This window comes from Passer montanus, unplaced genomic scaffold, assembly GCF_014805655.1.
Source record: "Passer montanus isolate IOZ18808 unplaced genomic scaffold, ASM1480565v1 scaffold17, whole genome shotgun sequence".
Taxonomy (NCBI): domain Eukaryota; kingdom Metazoa; phylum Chordata; class Aves; order Passeriformes; family Passeridae; genus Passer; species Passer montanus.
Genome location: NW_024364270.1, coordinates 271178 through 293247, shown reverse-complemented (window position 1 = coordinate 293247; position 22070 = coordinate 271178). Strand labels below are relative to the sequence as shown.

General features: G+C 43.0%; 1 protein-coding gene across 2 annotated transcripts in view; it reads right to left on the bottom strand.

Moving 5' to 3' along the window:
- Positions 1-8886: 8886 nt before the first annotated feature.
- Positions 8887-22070, bottom strand: part of SRGAP1 (SLIT-ROBO Rho GTPase activating protein 1) — a 141456-nt gene continuing 128272 nt past the window's right edge. For both annotated transcript variants that reach the window (XM_039704138.1, XM_039704139.1), the window contains exons 19-22: positions 14871-15051; positions 14177-14311; positions 13705-14050; positions 8887-11980 (exon numbers count right to left, since the gene is read on the bottom strand). In XM_039704138.1, coding sequence (XP_039560072.1) covers positions 11603-11980; positions 13705-14050; positions 14177-14311; positions 14871-15051 — 1040 coding nt within the window. In that variant the 3' untranslated portion in view covers positions 8887-11602. The remainder of the gene's footprint in view (positions 11981-13704; positions 14051-14176; positions 14312-14870; positions 15052-22070) is intronic.

The following is a 22070-nucleotide window of genomic DNA, read 5'->3' as shown; positions in this document are numbered from 1 at the left end:
TTGGGGAAAGTGTTTATTTACAGGGATAATTGGTTCAGAATTTTGTTTTCTTGTTAGAAGGAATATTGCTGCAAATTAATTTGATAGGAAGTTTTGATGAGGGGATGTTTGTACTAGAGATTTTTCCAAGATGTTCAACAAACTATTGCAGTTAATAAGTTCATAGAGACAATTTTAAACAGAAGTGAAACTCCTGTGATATGCACATCAACTACTTCTTTACATGGCAAGGAGTGTTAATGAGATGTTGCAGCATACTACAAAGAACTACCAAAAAAAATTGGCCCAAACATGGGAAAAAATCAGCCCACCCTTTTCCCTTCTGTGAACAGTCAAGCAGGAGATGATGGACTCTCAATGCTCTGCCATTAATGAACTGCAGAACTCTGCTTGTCAAAATGCAAAGTCCAGGAGGGAGGAGAAGTTGGTATCCATGTGAAGGAAACAGGGATCATGAATGGATTTTGATGGTGGAAAACACACACTGCATCAAAGATGATTTCAGCATTGGATATCGTCCCCTTTAGTCTTCCTAAATATGAAAATATATGTATATTCATAACTCACTTGAGGAATGTTATCTCTGTTTGGTGGGTCTGTTGGCTTAGGAAAGATGTTAGGGATATTTGCAAGAGCCTTGGGCGGGGAAACGCCTGTCCTCAAGATTTGGGGTAGGGGTGTGAAACCTGTTTGCATGTGTTCATACGTGTGTGTAATGGAGACTGGAACCAGAAACCAAGAGATATTGATGTCCTTGCAGAGACCCAGAAGTATTTGGTTGCACAATAAATGGGAGAAATGAAAAATGATGCTGTAGCAGTATAATCAAGTGGCTTATAAAAAAAAAAAAGGAGATTATTTTTCTATAAAACACTCTAAGATCTCACCAAGGGACACTTGATGTTATCAGATACATTTAAAAGGAAGAAGTCTCAAAGTGATAATGTTTCTGAAAGGTCAGTGGCTGCAGGACATTTGCAAACTATGAATGATTAACAAATGGAGTTTAAAAGGCACTGAGTTTCCATCCCTTCCTGTGGTGCTCACAACTGAAGGAAATGCACAGAAAGGATCTTCAGGTAGGTAGCAGCTGAGAATTGTGAGTATGGGGAAAGACTTGCCACTTATAAGAGTGTTAGGAAAACCTCAGATTATATGACTTATAGATACAGCTGAACTCCTCCTTGGGGTCCTGCCAAGCCATGGGCAGCGCGCTGCTGGAGGGAGGAAGAGCAGTGTCCTCAGATTGCAGACCTGAACTCCTTAAATAAAACACAAGGCTGCTAAATTTTTCATCTGTCTCTCTCAAATAGAAGTTCTTAGTCTGACAGCTTTTCCTTTGCATTCTTAAGCATTACTATTTTAATAGCAATATTTGGTCTCCGGTGCCCTGACTTGTACTTTGGGTTTTCTCTGTGTGCCCTTGGGGCTTTCTCTGCTGAGGGAGCTGAGACATCCCAAAGCTGTTTGCCAGAACTGACCTGTAATTTTCCAGTAAGTCATTGTGCCATCAGGAAATGCCACTTTGTGTAGCTCAGGATGTTTCCTGAAGACATACTTCACAGCAATGTTTCATTCTAGAAAGAGCAAAACAAACAAACAAAAAGGCATTTTTCTTATGTTAAAGCAGAGTTTTATAAGATTTTACAATGAAATGCATTTATCCTATAAGCATGAAAAATGCAGCAAAGCATTTCAATAAAATATTTCTTTAGGAACAAGTTACAGACGTTCTTTTGTCCATTTTTATTACAGAAAATATATTTAAGCTTGCAGAATTTGCTGTGAAAGGGGAAATCCTATTAAAGCCAGCTTTGTTTTCTCTCTGTGCTGCTTTGCTTTGGTTTATGTCTTGTATTAACGAGGTGTTCAGCTGTGCAAGGAATAATGTTTTTCTCAGTTTGTGGTTGACTTTTTGTTTACTTAAACTTATTTGCTGTATGATATCTTCACAGTCCAAGCTTTTGTAATTTATAACTTAGGTATACAATACTTCACAAAGATGCAATGCAGAGTTAATATCCTATGTATGGAATGAGAGATGAGGTTGAATTTAACTCTTGAGTCTCTTAAAAGACGGCAGGACTCTCTGGTTTGGTGTTTGAATCTGGAAGAGAGCTTGTCACTTGTAAAATAGTCAGATTTAAACAGAGGCTGTTGGACAGTTTGGTTTAGGCCTTTTGGAGCACTTTTTTCTTTAAAAAATTCAGACAGTATATTTTGTAGTACAAGCCAATAGAGTAAGTCTTATGTTCCTGTGTAGGTTAACTTGCTGGGGACTGGGATTTTGCTCGAGGCCAAATGCCAGTGCTCCCACCATGAAATGTGCATTCAGCTCCCCTGAATGGAAAACCCCATGGAAAACCCACACAAATTATGAGAAATTGTTATGAACTGAACCATGAATTTTTAATATTCAGTTACCCTGAGGTACAAGTTAGAGCTTAAAATAAATTGTTTTATATTTCATACTCTGAGTAGTGCATGCAAAAATAAATGAAGGAAATGAAGTTTCCAAAGGAGACTCTGCTCTGAGTTGAACAGGACAGTTTTACAAACAATCATTCTGGAGACAGAATTGTACCAGAGCTGTGTGTGGGCACAGAATGTGGTGGTGCCTGTCCGTGTCTGATGTCTCAGCTCCTGCATGCTGCAGGCTCCTTGCACAGCTCAGTGGCCAGCTCAAGCTGCCACTCCTGCCCTCAGCACTATGGCAGGGAACAAAAAATCACTGTGGTGTGTAGGAAGCTTGACAGGAACTCAAGCACCACTTTTCACCTGAATTACAGTGACCTTTGCTTTTCCTCCCCGGTTTTCTAAGTGTTGAAACATCTGCAACTTCCCCCAGGCCCTGCTGCTTCCTTTCCCTGCCCACCCTGACCCAGCGTGAGGACACCCTGCAGTGCAATGTCTCCCAGCACTTGGGTACGTGACAGCAGGTTGGACCCAGCTCGTTGCCTCTTTGGCTGAATCTTTTGTCCCATATTTTTGGCACTCTAACACAGAGTCATCCTCTGCCCAGTTTAAGAGCATCTCCCACTCAGGTCCTTCCCCTGTCAAAGTCTGTCCCTGCTGGAGGGGGACACCAGAGGTGCTGGGCAGCATTTCCCAGAGATAGGAGTGAGTTACAAAAGCCCTGGAGAGAAAACACTGCTCCCACTTCAGCGCTAGCTCGCCAGAAGTTAGGAACAGACCTGATTATTTACTCAGACTACTGCAAGCAGCACTGGAAAACATTCCTGCACGTAAGCATAACCTCAAAGTGATTTGTATTTCCTTTTGCAGAATTGCAGCACCTAATCCTACAAGCAGTTCTGCCACATATGAATGGGGTTTTTCCCCGCTTGGTGTGTTTTATTGGATACTGGAATCCTTCCTTTAGTCAGATGAGACATGACTGCTGCCAGTGCTTTGAGAAGTGGAAGCAGTGGGGAAACTGAGCCACTGCAGGCACTGGAGATGTTTGTGTTGGCGTTAGCAAAGAGGGTGAGGAGCCTCAGGAATGATGTGTGACACTCAGTGGCCTTGTAGGGGTGGCACAGGTGACATATTTACCTCCAGTCCTCCTCCAGGAGAGCACAGTGGGGACTGTCTCCTACCACACAGTTGAGTGCTGCTTTACTTTGACCATGGCACATGGGATTCAGAGTGTGTTAGAGGAGTTGGACAGCCTTGAATGCTCTCACACTTAGTCTCGTTCAGGTTAGCAGAGGGAAAAATGTCCCACTAATGTCGTGGTGACCAGGGGTGAGTCCTGGAGGTCACAGAGCAGGGACCAGGGTAGTGCTGCCACCCTGCATGGGCATATTCCAATGGGGCCCTTCCACAGCCGATATCTGGGGCAGATGCTGCTAAATTTGTAAGGCCTGAGCAAAACTTTTTTTTTTTTTTCACCAGGAAAAGGAAACATTGAGAAAAGTTAAATTATCTTCAGGAACTGCCTCCCCATTGATTTTATTAACTAAGAATGAAAAGCACATTAAGCATAACTGAATTATTCTGTGACTAGTGTTACTAATAGATCTCTAAAAAAATTGAATTTGCTTCGAGGTAATAATAAATGCACCTGGTACTGGGGATGGAACTGTAGTGCACACAGAAATGGCATTGAGATGCTGGAGCCTGCTGGTATGCCTATATAGCAGGAAAAAAGTTAAAACAATGAAATGGAAAACACACAAACTGATGGCATGTAAACAGAATACCAAGTTATTTCTATAGAGGCCAAACCAGAGACCCAATATTACCACACAGGTACAGAAGAAACTGCAGTTTTTACATAAAAGCTTGTAAATCAGCTGCTGCTTCACTGAACGTGCACATTTTCATGTGCACAACTCAAGGATGTGCATGGATACAAATGGCATTTAGGCCTACAGTATGTAAGAAATTATATTAGTTCTGAATGTCTAGGGTTTGACAAAGTTAATTTTTAACTCTGGGAGAATTCTGAAGGCCTGAGGTGTAGTGACAGCATGAGGTGTGGTTGGAGAAAGCTGGGCAGAACCTGCTGTGCTGCCAGCCTGGGGTGCAGGAGAAGGGGGGGTCCTGTGGGGCTGTGAAAATGGGGGCCCCTCCAGTCAGGGTTCCTGGTGTTCCCCACACGCTGCACAGGGATGCAGGGCTTTCCCCCTCCAAAACAGACCCCATTTCTGTGCTTTCTTAACCAGAAGAAAAACATGCAGCAGGAATTTTGCAATGTACCTGGTCCAATGTTTTCAAGAAATGATATATGCATACATATATATTTATTTGGTTTTAGTTTGTAATTTTGGAACAAGTACAGAGAAGAGTTCAGAATTGCTATATGATTTAGCAGTCCCAGATTAGCCACATTTCTATCTCTGATTGTAACATTGTGTATAAACTGATTTGTTCAGAATATCTTTGACCTAATCATAAAGTAAGCCTTGTGATGTGTATTACAAATTCAAAAATTATCTGCACACTACGTCTGAAATTAATTTTTGACATATTCTTGTAGTAGCTTTCAGGAAAAAAATTAAATAGCTGAGAAAACTGTCCAGGTGAAATTCAGCTTAAACCTGTGAGTATTGGTGGACAACCCTGTTGTATTCACCTTGATGCTGTTTGCTGGGGTGCTGGAGTGCTACTGTAATGTCTGTCTCAGAAAAGATTGTAGACAGGTAAAAACCCAATTAAATGATATTTTAAGGTACTCAGCAGTTCTAGGTTGAAGTAATGAAGTATTTTAGGCATTTTCCACCTTTAACACATTTAAATTCTCTATTCATGACTCTGGTACCAACATCCATATTAATGCCATTTATTTGCAATCAAAAACTCACTGCCAGAAGCCTGACCATTTCAACGAGTGTCTCATTCACCTCCAGAGGCGTGCTGGGCTCAGTGATTTGTCCCTCCTGGAGCATAATTCATTAAAATAAATGTAAATCACTATTTTATGTTGTTTGGTCAGGGTTTATAGATGTCAGTGTACACTACTGAAAAGGCAGATATTAAGGGAGGAATCAATGTGCTTCACAGAGATCAGAACAGGCAAGGGTTGGTTTTGGTTTATCCACAGTGCTGCAGTCAGTGCAGCTGTTATTGATTTTGATCCCACAAGTGTTTGACCTCCTTTGTACAGCACAACTTGTCTATATTTCACAGCTGAATTTTTTTTTTGCCTTATACTTCATGTTCATATTCCATTAGTATGCTACTTGAAAAGTAAATCAATGTAGCTTGTTAATTAAAAAAGGGGAATTCCTCAACCTCCCACCCTGAATCATTAGGCTGCTCTCGTGTGTTTGTGGTGACCAGTGTGGCCTGACCTGCTGGGAGGTGGCAGTGACACAACTGGGGATCACAGAAGCATAGAACCATTTAAGTTGGAAAAGACCTTTGACATCATTGAGTCCAATTGCCAGTCCAGCACTGCCACGTCCACCCCCAAACCATGTCTCCAAGTGCCACATCTCCATGGCTTTTAAATACCTCCAGGGATGGTGACTCAGCCACTTCCCTGGGCAGCCTGTTCCCGTGCTTCACAACATTTTCAGTGAAGAAATTTTTCTAACATCTAATCTAAACCTCCTGTGATTCATCATTTCCTCTTGGCTTATCTCTCCTTACTCGGGAGAAGAGACAGACATGGGGCACACTACTTGTGGGGCAGAGGCTCAGCTGACTGTAGAATTACAGGAAAAAGTATATTCCTGCATTTTTCATTTGCACATAGATATTGAGAAAGGTAAGAGGAAAGACCCAGATCATGTCATTTAACTCTATTTAATCCCTTAGCCAGCATCAAATTGTGCATGTCTCCTTCCAGCCCTGGGCCTGCCAGCTCTCAGTGTACCTGCTGTGTGAGAAGGAAAGAGAACACAGACCCTTCTCCCTGGATTCCAGCTCAGTGCCACTGCACGAGTTCTGCTCTCACACCTGGTGCATCAGGCAGGCTGCTCCCATCCTCTGTTTTCCTTTCCACTGCTTTTAGCCTTGCTGGTCAGTGGGATGGCTGGGTGAGAGTAACAAAAACACTACGCCAGGGCTACAGCCCTGCTAGGGCCAGAAGGAGCTGGGTGTCCTTTCCTGACTGCCAGCAAAGGCCGAGGGGAGGCAGGACCTGGGGCTGGGGCCAAGGCTGCTGCAGTCCAGGTGAGCTGCAGCACTGCGGCGCAGAGTGAGTGACACCTCTGAGCCATAAGGGCTCCCTGGCAGGAAAAACTGCTCTGCCAGGGTCTGCTGGAGCCAGAGTGCTGGCAGAGACTGGTGCTGCCAGCTGTGTGATCTGCAAATGCCCTTGTGCAAAATGCAGAGACAGGGAGTAGCTGCAGGTACAGTGGCATGTCTGAATGAGCGGTTGGTTGGTTTGCTTTTTAAACAATAATTGATCTGGTTCAGCTAACTGGGTTTTAGGATGCTAAATTGCTGATCTGTTTAAGATTTCATGCATTATAGTGGGAGTTTTTTCCCCTCAAGAGGCAAGTTTATGGAAAAAGCAATATTCCTATGTACAAGAATGGTACCTTCATCTTGTACCATCTCCCATTAATACATTTCCCGTTTCAGTTGCTCCCCATGTATCAGTTCCATCCAGACTGATGTCAAGGCTTGTTCCACAGGGTAGCAGTGACTGAACAGAGCAAATATGGATCCTTCTGGTCAGGGTAAGTCCATGTGAGCCACAGAGTAAGAAACAAACTGTGCCTCTCTGCCAAGGAGAACTTAAAACCTGGGTGGATCCTCTGTGGTTTCCTTATGCTGTCTGAGGAGCTGTTCGTGCCGGCTGGGGCAGTGCCACATCCTGGAGCTGCATGTGGCTTGGAACAATGATTTGCAGCAGTGGCCTGAGAGCTAAACACTCTGCTGCCACTGCTACTCTTTTTCTGTTTAGCCAATACACTTTTCTCAGCAAAACATCTCATCACCCTTTTGCTTTTTGAGCATCAGTAGAGTCAGCAGTTCCTCCACCACCTGCCAAAAGCTTTGGCTGTCTCAGTGAGAGCTGGGCTTCTTTCCACTACAAAAACTGGAAGGAAGTTAGGAAGTCAGCACTGTGCAACACTGAAACTTCATATTATAAAACAGGAGAAGACTCTTCTTCTTGTGTTTTCTTACTCATTTTAAAACAGATTTAAAGCCACCACATAAGCCCCTCCCTGATCTGACTGTGGAATGATCTGACTGTGGAAACTGGGTTATGCATCCTCTGGGCTGTGTAGGACCTTGAATGAGGAATGACCTTTGCTGTCCCCTCCTGTGTGTCTTAGTCAGCTTTTGTGCAGTAGGGGACAAGAAGAAATGCCTGAAGTGGGTCGCTGGACTGTGCGGTGCAAAGGCTGCTGCCCTGGGCTGAAGGATGAGCAGCCACAGCTTTCTCAGTGAGAGCAGTGACAGCCCTGCTCTGAGCTGGGGTGGCTGCTGTGCCCTTCCCCCACTCCACCCCACACTGCCTGACAGAATCATAGCATGGTTTGGGCTGGAAGGCACCTGAGAGATCATCCAGCTCCTTCCCCCTGCCACAGGCAGGCACACCTTCCACCTTACCAGGTTGCTTAAAGCTCCATCCAGCCTGGCCTGGAACACTTGCAGGAATGGGGCATTTGTCTTCCTCAGGCACACAGTGGTCCTCAACAACAACCAGGGATGACTGGTTTGGGTTTCTTAGCAAGGATTGAGAATGCATTTCCAAATAGCTCTTCTGCCTCGAAACATCTACAGTGGGAAAGCATGGCAAGCCTATTTGGGCAGCTGTAGTCCTAGCCCAGGAATTGTCCTTGACAGCATCTGATCCATGTATGGCAGAACATCTCTCTGCAGCTATCAGCCTGACAATCAGACCCCCTGGCTCCTGGGGCCAGCTGGGAGGGTGTGCAGTCACCATTTCTGACATAAGGTCACTGAAGATGACATTTAACTGTGGCACTCCCCCCATCCCCTCCCAGCCTGACAGCATCTCTCTCTTCTTTTGTTCCAAGAAATATCCCCATTTTAATAAATGTCCCTTTTAAAATTCTTTTCACTCTATTTTTAAAATATGTAAGCTGGAGTGTTTTCCTCACCCCATTTTCCCGTGGGGAGCAGGAGTGGGGGTGGCAGGGTGTTTGGCCAAGTGGGCAGCGAGGGGTTTCCTCAGCCAGTGTGAGCACGACTGACTACTCTTGATGGGTCCTCAGGCAGAACTACGTGAAGTTGGTGGCTCTTGGTGAGGGGTCTTCAGGTAAAGAGGGACTTTTAAGTTAGGCAGGGAACTTTCCAGAACAAGTGCTTCTTCAGGCCAAGGGGTGATAGCTCTTGATGCAGTGTGGGGTGCGGGCAGCTGGGGGAGGCTGGTGTGCTGGATGCTCCCTTATGTGGGAAGTAGATGGTCAATCCATGTTGGAAGATACAGTGCTTCCCCCAGCAAAACTACACACACAGACAGAACTATCTTCTTTATTATAAAGATACACTATGAGGAACAAACTTGAATGTATACTGAAGCTTGTAATGGTACATGCCAAAAATGTACAGTACTATACATAAAAGTGCATTGTCACAACAGATTAACAGTACATTTCTCTTCCAGAACTGTGGGTTTTCCATGTTTTTATTTGATCTTCAAGAGTGGAAGGAATGCAATGGGAATGCAGCCATACACGAAACAGGAAAGGATGCAATGGAAATGCAACAGTACAAGAGCAAAGCTAAAGCTCCTCTAAAATTTAAAGGCACTTTCACATGTACATACTACAGATGTACATTGACACAAGTAGGTAACAGTCAACAAGCAGGAAGCTACCAGTACTGCAATTCATCAAACTTGACAGTAAAGGACAATACTGATTGGATTAGGTGTGCAGGAGTTACCCTTAAGTACGCCTGTAGATGTAGCAGTCTTTCCTGTTACATATCCACTTACTATGCTTTAAAGTATCTATAATAACCATCAAACTACACATTAACTGTGTGAATGCACTAAGTGGATGCATTCACTAAATGCACTGTTTCTAATATTTTCTTTTGCTAAACAATTTCTAATAAAAGCATTATGGAGTCCAGTACAGTTATTTAAACATACAAAATTCCCTATGCAATTTAAAGATACAGGTATCCATCTCAATTGTGCCAGGTGGGTTAATTTAAAAACGCTAGACAAAAACTGTATGTAAATGAAAGCTGAAATTCCAGTTTTGTTCCATTGAGTCTAATAAACTGGGGAACTACTTGAAAATACCTCTGGTCCCAAACAAGAGAGCAGACCAGCACTGGTCTGCAGCTGGGGCTGGTCTGGCTTAGGCTCTGGCCCTGGCATTAGGGCCAGGCAGTAGAGTTGACAAGGATGGAGATTTGCTGACCCATGCTGCACAGCCCACTGTGATGGATTAAGACTTTGTCTCTAACCTAGATGCGTGTGAAGTCTCTGACTGGACTGGAAAGTGTTTGCAAATGCCAGCAATAGTTTGGGGCTCAGAGGCAGTTCATGGGGTACTTCTCACACTTGGAGCTTCACATTGCATCACCTGTCTAGAAGGTGTAAACCAGAGCATGAATGAATTGCTCCTAAATAACAACAGGAAATTACTCCTGTCACCTCAGCAATTATGCCTATCAAATTTTGTCCCTATTCTTCTCCTCCCAAACTCAATTGTTTATGTATACTGAGCTGTACAATTTCAAGCTTTCCAAAAGTGAGATCTTACAGAATATGTGGAAAAACAGATCTTAATTACAGCCAGTCATACTTCTGTAGGTGGACCACAAGTGACTTTTTCCCCCATTTTATTCATTGAAACTTCTTTTATGGATTGGATGCTTGAAAATACGTTCACAGAAATAGTATTATGGCTTACTGTTGCAATGTGCAAAACAGCTGTAGGTTTAGCTCATGCCTAACAAAGTTTAACAACAGAGCACTAAGCAAAGTTGACAGTCGCCACTCGCACAGATATAAGAAAGGTACTGATTTCTGTCATTAAAAAAAAAAAGGAAAGTGGAGGGGAAAAGGGTTACGGAAAACTTTAGTCAGCTTGCATCTAGGTAGTAGAAACTCAGCTGCCTGTCCTGTGAGTGACCCCTGCACCACTGGCAGGGGGCAGTCCCCCTTCAGAGTCCCTGTCTTGCTGCTGTCAGCACAGCAGAGCATTTGCTGTGCAAGGCAGTCAGCACGGCTGGGTCAGCTCGAAACTCGGGCTATTGCAACCCAAATCACGTCCTTAATTGGACTCTGAGCAATAAAGTCAATGGGATACTTTTCTGAATTACTGTGTAGTTGATCCCTTTAATAGCCCCTCATCCTCCCTAATGGACCAACAGGTTCACACACTCCCCAGAGCCTGGCTTCTGTGAACTTCAAACAAATTCAGCTTCTGTAAGAAATGTGGTATCAGGGAATGAAGGTCTAACTTCATGGGAGAAGGTACACTATTACAGAAGGCAGCAAAAGGAGTTTCTAGATACTATCCTGGAGATGTGCTTTAGCTGTGTCCTGGAATGCTGCTTTGTATCAGTGAGAGCAGTGTGATTTCCAGCTCCATCCAGCGCTTGCCTCTAGTGAGACTGCCAACAAGAAAGCTAAAACTCGGTGCCAATTATGAGTTTGTGAGGGTTTGGTGATTTTTTTTCTTGTGTCTTAAATAAGAAATGTGGCCTGAGATGACTTAGACATTCCACACAGACACGTAATCCTCACATGCTAAACTTCAGTTCCTACTAACCTGCTTGAGATTTGGTTTGGTGACCCAGAAATGAGAGGCTCCATGTCCCCTGAACCCCCTCCCGCCCCTTAGTTTTGTGCAGGATCTGTTATTATATAGCTACAGTAAGACTGTGAAGTATGGTACAACGTGGCAAGCTGTTTGTGATCTGTGTTGGTTTTATTACAAATGGTGCAGCATCAAGTTTTCAAGTAAGTCTATGTTTGTTTTTTAAAACTATGCACAATTGTCCAGTTTTTTGTTTAATCGAAACCATACAAAATACAAATGCCCATGTTAATGTAGCTACTTTCAGACAATACATTCAAAAACACTGAAAAACAAAGCCTCTCCAGTTACAAACATGAACAAATGATGTTACGGAGCCCTGACTTCTATTGTTAATCCATCTCTTTCCCTAGCACACTCCAGCTGGGCGCTGTGGGTGGCTGAGCTGCCTACATTGTGCAAGATTTGTCGGCTGGACCTTGGGAAGGAGGAGAAGGCCCTATGCTAGGATTTGTTTTTGGAAGAACAATAGGTTTTGGCCTAAGAGCAGGAGGTTTCAGCTGCACTCCCATCCTAGGGGCCACCATGGGCTTGAAAGTACTCATGGTGTCACTGGAAGAACTGGTGCTACGGCGGATCTGAGGCTCGGAGCTCCTTAGAACAACGCTGTGCAGAGGGCTGAGTGACTCTGTCGAGGTGGCAGGGGTGGGGGTGTTCTTCATTTGCTCCAAGGTGTCCAGCACGACATCAGGGGCGTGCTTGGCCGAGCTCTGCCGCTCCAGCTCACGGAGCTCGTTCAGTGCTGTGTTCATTGTCTCCTCGATGTCCTGGGACAGAGCACAAGAGAGCAGCATGTCATTTCTGTTGCTACTGAATGCCAGAGGAGCAAGGGGAGGGGTAAGCAAACACATTAATTCATTCACCAACCATCCTCTAACAGTTATGATAATGCTAAAATCAATTTCCACCAGATTTATTTGAAAGACATTACAATTGACAACATGGCAGGTTTGAGTGGACACTACAAACATTTAACCTTTATCATATAACAGAATCAAAAAAAAGTGTTACACCAAAATCTGCAAGCCATTTATGAAGTGATTGTCAGGACAACTGATGTTTGCTTAGCAATGTTTTAGTGGTGAAGATTTCTGTCATCTCTTGGGTACTGACAGCTGTAAAGATTTTAGTCCATTTGCTCACTCTTAGCTAACTGCTCAGCTCATCTAAAGCCTCAGATGTTCAGGGTCTGTATTCCCTCCCATGGATTACAAAACCTAGTTTTCTAAGGAAATAAAGTTTGTGTGCCTATCAGCTCTTCTCTCCTCTTGTTTAATCAAGTTAAATCTTAAACAGAAAAATCTGTAAGATATTGGTCAGTATGCACACCTAAGAAAAACTATTTTCTTCATCAGGATTTCAGGCCTGAAGGCTTAAAGAATGCACCAAGATATTAGTTTACTGCTTCTCAGTGGTACTGAGATACAACTAAGCTTAAAACATCTTGTTTCCCTGCCTGCTTCCACTGACTTTCACATAGTTTAATCAAAGTTTGGGTTCTAGTCTAGGCATAAAAAAGAGATATCTTAAGCCAAACAGTGCTGTTCCAGGAAAGTAAAGTAATAGCTCAGAATAAAATAAAACAGTAAAAACACTTGCACTTTCTACCCCTAATACATGGGTTCTGACCTAAGCATGCCAGTACCTTCTACTCCTCACTGGAAGCAGAGTTTCAAAGCAAGCATTATCAGTACATTAAATTTTAAAACACGAGTGCCAGCGTTATTATAAAATGTGTTTGCAATCATAAAGCACCCTCAAGGTGCTCCTAGTAATCACATTATCCTTCCTAGACAAAATGTGAGTTCTGAAGACAGAGGTATCTATTTACTCAAGAGCTGTTACCAGCTCAGTACACAGACCAATTTGATGATCAGGGTGCTTTCTACTCAACTCTCTTCACCTCTTCACTGCCAGGAATGAGACTGGTGACTGTTCACACAGTAAGATGGCCCACAATTTATGCAGCTGCAACATCTTGCACATCAGGTTCTATTACACACATCAAATCAACACACAGTATGAACTGCATGAAAACTATAAAATCCACAAGACCCTGGGCTGCCAAACCTCTCCTTTGAATGGTAACGGCTGCTACTAGCCAATCAGAGAACTTTTCTGCTTACCACAATACTGAGACATAATTGAACACTAATTACATGCAAGTCAGAATAGGCCAGCCTTCAACAGGCACAGCGATCTATGTATCTGTTGTAACACTGTCCTAGTGTTCTGTATGGCAGAGGCAATTCCATTACAGTGTAATGGGAAATAATTGCTTTTTATTGCTTCTGCAATGTTTACTCCCCTTTGTCCTTCTTCTATTCAGGATTGTTTAATGCATCTTCTTTCACACACACTTTGTTTGGAAAGCCAAGTGGGATATTCCTCTGCACACACCTTCCCACTAGTGCATGTGCTCCGTGCTGTGCTATTCAATGGGATTTGCTGCCCAGAAAATCACAGTGCCATAAATAAAAAAGACACAAACCTGAGCTATTGACTCCGGGTCCAGTGGTTTATGGTCATTGAAACCTGTGTACTGCCCAGAGGACGTGGACCTTCTGATGGGAGGGCTATCGATCTTCTTCAGCGAGTCGTGCCTGCTGATGTTGGTGAGGCTGCCGTGGCCCGGCCGGCGCCGCCGCTCGGGGCTGTCGGCGTTGAGGTTGCGGCTCTGCAGGAGGGCTCTGGGACTGCAGTGAGGTGCCAGGCTGGGGGAGCCCAGCTCCAAGGCCGAGTTGGACAGAGGGTGAGGTGGGTGTACCGGGCAGTGGCCGTCACTGCTCCTGCCTGGGCGTCTTAGGGGAGGTGGAGGTTCCGATCTCTTTCTTTGCCTGCACCAGTGGAGAAGTGGTGGTAGAACAAACTGTAGTGACCCAACATAAGCGCGTGGAGGAGTAATTGCTGTGTTAGCTGAGCTGTGAGCAGGACTACTGAAAACATGTTATGCTGAGGCTTACCTTCCTGAATACACATCTGAGTGACGGTCAGTAGGAGAGTTCATATCCTTTGATGATGACTTATCCTCAGTTATGGGTCCGCTGCTGGCCTCACTGTCTGCTTTTTGGCTCAGTGTGTCTGAGAAAGTATCATCCCTGAACAGAACACAGGTGGTGAGATGAGAAGTCAGTGAGTGAGAGCAACTTGGCACGCTCAGATTTTAATTCCCATAAGAAAAGCAGGCGTGTTATAAATGCATTGCAGCCCTTGCACATCTCCCAGAATTGTTTATAATCTCTCTGTTTACTGAGCTCTTTACACTTTGAGTGTATGTAACCTTTCTGTAAAGAACTTTGTCATCCTTGGCAAAGCACACGCCTAATACTGCAAAACAAGAGGTCAGGGCTGCATTTCCCCAGCTCTTGCTATTCTGAAGCTAAAAGTCAGCAACTGCTACACAGAGATAGTCAAATTAAAATAAGTGCAGCAGCACCTGTCTCTTAATGTACTGTGACCATATCCATAGAAGTAGCTTTGCCTAGTAGTAGTTTTTGATGGAGCTTTCAATTCGGGGGTGTAAAGACAGGTATCCTGCATAGAAGGCAAATGTTTAACATATCTGACCCTTCAAACTGCTGACCCATTTGGCAAATACTGCTAAGCACTGCAGACTTTACACCCCCCAAGAACCCAGTCACACCAGACACTGCTTACATATCCTGCACCACTATGTACTGGTGAGGAACAAGGCCATCAATTCCATTGTGCCTTCCTTCCCACCAGTCCTCAGATGCTCGGTGATAGAGCAGAAGGGAAGCTCCTTTCTTGAAAGAGAGTTCTCGTGCAGATCTTCCAACATAGTCAAACTTGGCAATAGCTTCTATGGGCTCACACTCTGGGTGGGAAGAACAACAAATACCAGATTACATATCGCTCTTTTGGGCAATATCAGCCCCATTTTTTGCATTTTCTCAGTGCTCATTCTGACAGAGATCATATGAAGGAAGGCAGACTTCAGGCAGTGGTTACAATGTGCTCCTTACAAAGAAACATAATCAATCTGTGTCCCAGGTGTGAAACATCTGGGCTGCTTTGGGAGCTGCAGAAAACAACAGCATACTCAAATGTTGCAACTGCCTTTGAAAGAGAGGCCTCTGCCTCCTGCTGGAAGGGCTCCTGCGTGCTGGAGACTGGGATGGAGGCCAGGCAATAAAGACTTCTGAAAACAAAAAGAACCAACTCAGATGAATAACCAAAGGCCCAAGGAACCAGCGTGATAAGGGAAAAGTAAATAGGAGTGCTTTTACCATGTGCAGTGGCAAGGGAAGGAAGACAAGATTAGCCTGTGCATGAGCAGGGATACCCTGCCGAACTGGGCCATGGAATTCCTGTCTTTTACGTGATGAGCATGCAGACCTACTGAAACCTAGTGTTTTATACAGCACCAAAGCCTCATGCTTCAATTCACTTCCTTAATGCCCTTTTGGAGTGAGACAAGGCAGCTCCAGACCACAGGGACAGTCCCTGTGTGGCTTCAAGTTGCTTAAAGCAGCTCTGACTGCTCCAAAATCTTGAGCTGCCCTGGTTTCTGCAGGGGAGGCTGCTGGTGTTTTCTGAAGCCAAACACTGGCTACAGCAGTCCTGGCTAAATCTTTGTCAGAATGCTGGTAAATTCAGCCTTAGGCTGGAAATGGGCTCCATCCCATAACCTGTGCTGGGATGGAGACCTACTGATGTCAGCAAAGGGGCCCTGCAGCTATGGCCAGAGCTGTGCCCAGGCATCCAGCAAAAAGCTGTGATTTTAACAAGCTCTCATTTTGTTTGCATAAAACCAAAAGCACCTGAGCTCTAACTGATTAAATTTTGTCATCAAAGTCTCAAAACATAAAGAAAAAACTGCAAAATACAGGTCTAAAAATCACATACTCTGATGATTCCAGTAACTCAAGAGTCCCTGAAATGACTAATTTCTTTACATAATTAGAGCAATATTTAGATGGAAATTAACATCTGGGCTAATGACTAGCATAGCAACTTTCTGTCTGGTGCGAATTAAAATTGCTGAGGTTGTAATTCCCTAAAGAACCAGGCTGGTAATGAAAGCCACTGTCCCTTTATGACAACATTTTGCACAGGAATGTCTTTTTAAAATTAACTTCGTTCTACAGTGTGAAAACATAATGACAGCACCTTTATTGAGGTTATATTTTGCAGCTAATTTTTTTTAATAACTTGCCCAGCCTGCAGAAGACTGTCTTGTGCTTTGCTGCTTCTGCAGTCACTTTAAGCATTCCTGTCAGTGACAAACTGCAGTCTGTTTAGAAGTTACTAACTCAGAAACTTTACACAGATGGAATACAGTGATATGGGGAATTCACTGTTACAAACACAAAAGTAATGTATGGTGGCAGAAATTATTTCAATTATATAAATACAATTAAGAACCTAGCAATAACAGTATACATTCCTGAAAATGCATTCCTACTGGATGGCTGTAGAGGACTATATTATCTTTTTTGTTCTTTGTCTTTTTCCTCTCTCTCTTTTGCTTTCTTTGTCTCACAACCTCTGCTCTGGACCACAGACACAGCAGCAACAATGCAGAATCTAATCACTGGTTTTATTTTTTGTTTTCTTCCCTTGCCTTGCATGGGCAAAGCACAACTATCATCTTCTGCCCCATGCTCTGCTGTGAAGTTTGTTGTGGGAAGGAAGAGCTTGTGAGCCAGCACCTCTGAATATCAAATGTACTGTGACTTGTGAGTCAGCACCTTTGGTTGTGTGTTGTGGGAGCTGTGAACTTACTGAAGTGTACTGTACAAAATTAAGGGCTCGTTCACCTCCACTCTTGTGGAAGTGTGTTGTAAGAAATTTAAGGGTGTGTTAGCCAATACCTTTTGAGTCTAAATATTGGGCTGGTGGCCAAAGTTATGGTGACTGTACAATAAAACCTAGGAGATTCTTGGTATGTGTCCAATGTCTTTGTTCAGCCTGATGAGAATTTGTAACAAACATCACGGCCCCTATGAATGTCTCACTCACTGGCATTCCCTGGTGGGTGGGGCTGAAGGCTTTCTTGGTTTATGCTTTTAAGCAAAGAAACTATAATGCTGACACAGAAAGAAACATTCTGGAAAACTAGGAGACCTCTAATGGTGGTGTGATATTATGATATGCTACCCTGCTGTCATTCCTACAGTCTCTCCCTAACAGAAAATGCAGATGCCACAAAGCAACTGTAAGGCTCAGAAAATGAAACGAGGTAAAACTAAACATGCCTGTTTATCTTGCATTGTCTTTAAGAGGGCAATATGAAATGGCAATAATTTAACACTGACAAAAGAACACAGTTCTTCTCCTATCACGTGTATTGCCCATGGAATTTATTATAAGAAGGAAATACTGGAATCAGGTAAGATTGAAAAGGAACAGACATTTGTACGAACACTCTGTTCTCAGATTACAGCTAATTTATGGGTTATGGTAGAGCTGGTCAAGAATTCAGAAATAAAACCTCCCAGGCTTTGGAGAGCCAGTCACTCACTAATAGGCAATACTTTAAAATGTAAAGAAAAAAATTAAGTCAACCAAACAAAAAAGTTTTGCAGTAAGTCATAAAATCCCAAATTTCCTGCACATATTTTCCTTAGACATTCTCCACAGCTAACTGGTAATGCTCACAAGAACTGGATTGATGGACAAACCCCTACACTGATTGCCTATGGAATGTCCTGTTTCTCTGCTAACATCAACAAACCATACAGTATCCCACAACTGAGTACACAGGTCTTTTTATTTACAAATTAGTGGACTAAACTAGAAACAGTTCTGTCTTTCTCAGTGGAATTATGCTCATATAAATGTGCTGCGCAGTGAGAATCCTGTTTATTGTAACCTTCTACCACCTGCAAGACTCACATACTTTCTCAGAGGTCTGAATGATGTTGTCCCACTGGAACCAGCTGTATGAATTGTTAATGTACCCATAATGGATGTGACTTTTGAGACATGTACATCAGATTGCCTGGGTAACAAATCCCACCTCCTCAGGGAGGAGTGCCCGCAGATTTCATACAGATTTTGTGAAAAATGAGTTCAGACAGGTTTTCCTATTGTGAAAGGGCTGGTTTTGTTTCTTTATACACAGAGATAATTTTCCTACAGCAAACAGTACTGAGACTGCACTTCAACAGTAATTCACCTTGTTACAGGTCAAGCTTTAATAGTGAAAACCAAAGCACCATGACAGTTACTCCTAGACATAAATGCATTTTGGAAAGTTAAGCCATTTAATATCAAGGTTACTGAATGACAGATGAGTATTTCCAAAAAGGTAAGGCAATGAAAGCTAAATTTGGGATCTGTAATTCAAATTCTGTCTGGTACTAATGTCTAACAGTAAAATTGACAGCTCAGAGGGAAGTGTAATTCCACTGCTCTGTCTGTACCTGTGGGCATTCAGCTAAAATACCAAGAAGTTTTTGATGGCATACAGGATCTCACCAGTTATCATCTCTAGTGAATCAGGAAATGCTATGGAAAGGAAAAATCAGGACAAACTGAAGAACTGTGGGAAAAACTCATGCTGCTTGGGAGAGCAGAAAGGGCAGAATAAACATGCTAGTTTTAGTTTTGAGACCGGAGTGCCAGATGTAGACCTAACCTCCCTACAGAGGTGATGGCAGTGAATTGGACCTGGTCTGCCCCCTACGCCTCAGGGCACAAGGAGCTAAGGAAAGGAGGGGACACCATCCCCTGCACTTTTTCTAGGGAAGTTGCTGTTGCTCTGTTCTGTACTTCCTCAGTTTTCCCAGGTGTACCCTATCTGTTGGGAATAAAGTACGTCCTCAAACTCCCCAGGAAGGTGCTATCTCCCTATTTCGTTATCTTCTGCATCCCATCAGAGAATAGAGTGGTTCTGTAATTTCAAAATGTCCTCAGGACAGCAGCTCTCTGACTGGGAAGAGCAAAAGCAAAGAACTGTTGCAAGGTGTCGAAAGAACAGAATTTAGCTAAGTCTCAATTACAGCATGCACCAGCAAAGAGCAAGAAAATGACCATGCACTGGGAACAACAATGTACAGCCTGACATGTCCCTGTAAGTTTTGTTTTCAGCAGAAATACCATCTAAAGTTTTATCCTAAGTTCATGAGAAATCTATGGAGAGCATAGTATTAATTTTATGTATGTTTTCCTAGGAGAACTCCATCTGTCTAACTTCCTCAGGAAATGTTTACTTCCTTTGCAAACAGATCTAGTCACTCTTTACCATATGACTCCAACAAGAATAAAAAAATCTCCATCAATTTGAAGGTAAGGGAAATATGCTAACAGCTGTTTCAGTAAAACATGAACAATGTCCTTTGAATCTTTACTGCAGGGACATTTTCAGGTAAAGGTTGTTTGCAGCAAAATTACAGGTAGATTTTTTTTTGTGTGTTTCAGCTTGAGTACAAATGTTCTGAACTTCAGAAATTAAATTTCATTTCCAGTTTTAGGAGAAAGGAAAAACTAGTATGTTTCCCTTATCAGAATCCTTTCTGTATATCTAAAAAAGCCTGAAAACACCACAGAAAAATGCAGCTCCTTTTCTTTCCTGCTTCCCTTTCAAGCGATCAACTGAAATACATGAACACCTGTAAACTTAGGGAAAAAACCCACAACAATTTATATGCTTAAAATAAAGAAGTTATGAAATATTTTTATGCTCATTTATATGTGCTAATATTTTTCCCAATCCTATTGCATTTTACCTCTGTAGACATAACTTAATTTTTAATTTTTAAAGTCTTGGTGTTTTCTAAATTGTAATGAACATTTCTAGCACTACTGACACAGCCCCTACAGATGGTTTTTTCTAGTAAGCACTTGAGTGAGAGAGACAGAGCCACTTGCAGTTTAACTTTATAGCAAGAGTAAGTAAAAGAAAGCCTTTTGGTTTTGATTGTAACCACTGGATTATGTTTCAATGACCCTGTAATTCCTGTGGGGTAGGCAGCTTGGTCTTATGTATGTATATAACATTTTAGCATAAAACTAATCAGATTTTCAACATGAAAAAAAACTCCTCAGCATTTATAGAATCTGATTCTTCCATGTCCTCACAGAGGGAGCCAGCTAAGTACCATGTGTCTGATCAATACAGCAGCAATGTGGCACCCCCCTTTCTCTCTCTCCACATTCAGCTGGCAGTGATGCATCCAGCTTATAATCAATGAATCAAGCACATTAAACCTTCAAAATACTCCAGACCCTTTAGTAGAAGGGCTTTTGTTATCCACCACGTGTCTATCAGTGACTCTCATGAAGTTCAGTAAGCAAACTGAAAAATTTTCACCTATTCTCATATCTGGTGTAAATAATACTTTTTAAAAGGAATTGTCAGAGCACAAACACATGAATGTATGCACAGAAAGAGAGTGAATGCATTTAATTTAAAGTCTGTAACCTACATTAGAAAAATGTGCTATTTCAACAGAAAGCCATATTAATGGAAAAAAATGGGTTAGAGCTTGCAGGTTGGAATCAAAAATGAACAGTTTCTGTGCGTGATCCAGGCTTGTTAATCTTCAGCTTTGCAGCAGTATTTATCTAGCTTACAAATATTTTTGTGCTAACAATTATTTCTCTGTAAACACAGATGTCCGCTCCTTTTGGCACTGCATTAATTAAAAAGGTGTGATGAGGCAACTAGAATTAAACTGCTGGGTGATCTGGTGAACAAAAACCCATGTCTTGAGCAGCTAAATCTTTTAACAGAATTTTTTCCTGTTGACAGGTATTCTCTTCAGGGTTTGTCTTCCCCGGTGACACTGTCACAACACAACACAAGTAATACTATGACAGGAATGTAAAACTGGTATAACAACAGAGTGGTGGGGTATAGCCCGTGATGACTGAGGCACAAATGATGCATCATGCAATGCCACAGTCCCGCTCCTCCATATCCTGCTGATGTTTTCATCTTTCCCAGGCATGGCTTTGAAGTAACTGCTTTGATGGCTGCTGAAAAGCTGCACTTCTTCTCCATGTCCACTTGTGCCTTTGTCCGTCAGTTTGGTCATGGGACCCTGAAGTTGGCCCCAGTACATTGAACTGGTGTGTCATCTACACTTTACTCGTGCTCTAAATGAGAGACAGGCAAACTCCCTCAGCTTCCACTCTTGCTTCATACCTCCAATGGAAGAAGTTCTTCTAAAGTACAGCTATATTGTCTTGGAAAAATAAGGTGTGATTTTGAGTTTGTTCACACTGCTCAGAAGAGATGTGTTGTAGAAAGATGGTGGGTTTAGTTGTACAGAGCTGGTCAAGAGGAGCCCATGCACAGCCTGTCTTGTAGAACTGTTGGTACTCCCTGCTGCACAGGCATGGCTGTACACCCAGGCAGAAGACCAAGATTTCTCTCCTACTCTCAGTTTTCCCCATTTCTGTAATGTCTGCCCACCCAAATGTCCCTCCTCTCCAAACAGCTGCTCTGACAGACTCTGCCTGCCCCTCCTCACCTTGGCAAAGGGGAAGAGACAGACAATCTGTCACTGACAGCCTGTGTACGTGACAAAGCAGACGGGTACAGCCAGAGTGGAACTATTGTTTACTTTGCTCTGTGTGCAATGGGCCCAGTGTAGCCAGGTTTCCTATACATACACCTTCCGGTTTCCCTTCCCTACAGCCATTGTCCCAGCTCCAAACAGTATCCCTTATGACATTATTTTAAAAAAAAAAATCCTTTTCTGCTGTAGCTCTTTTCCTCCCCTCTCCTCTGCTCTGTCTTTTCTTCTTCCTTCCTCCACACATCCTCTGCAAGGGACAAGGGGAAGCTTTTGTTTCTACTGCTGCTAAGTGCACGTGTGCTGGTTGCTCTGTCTGGGTTGCCTGCTGGCCAGACAGGCAGAGAGCTCACACTGCTGCCCTTCT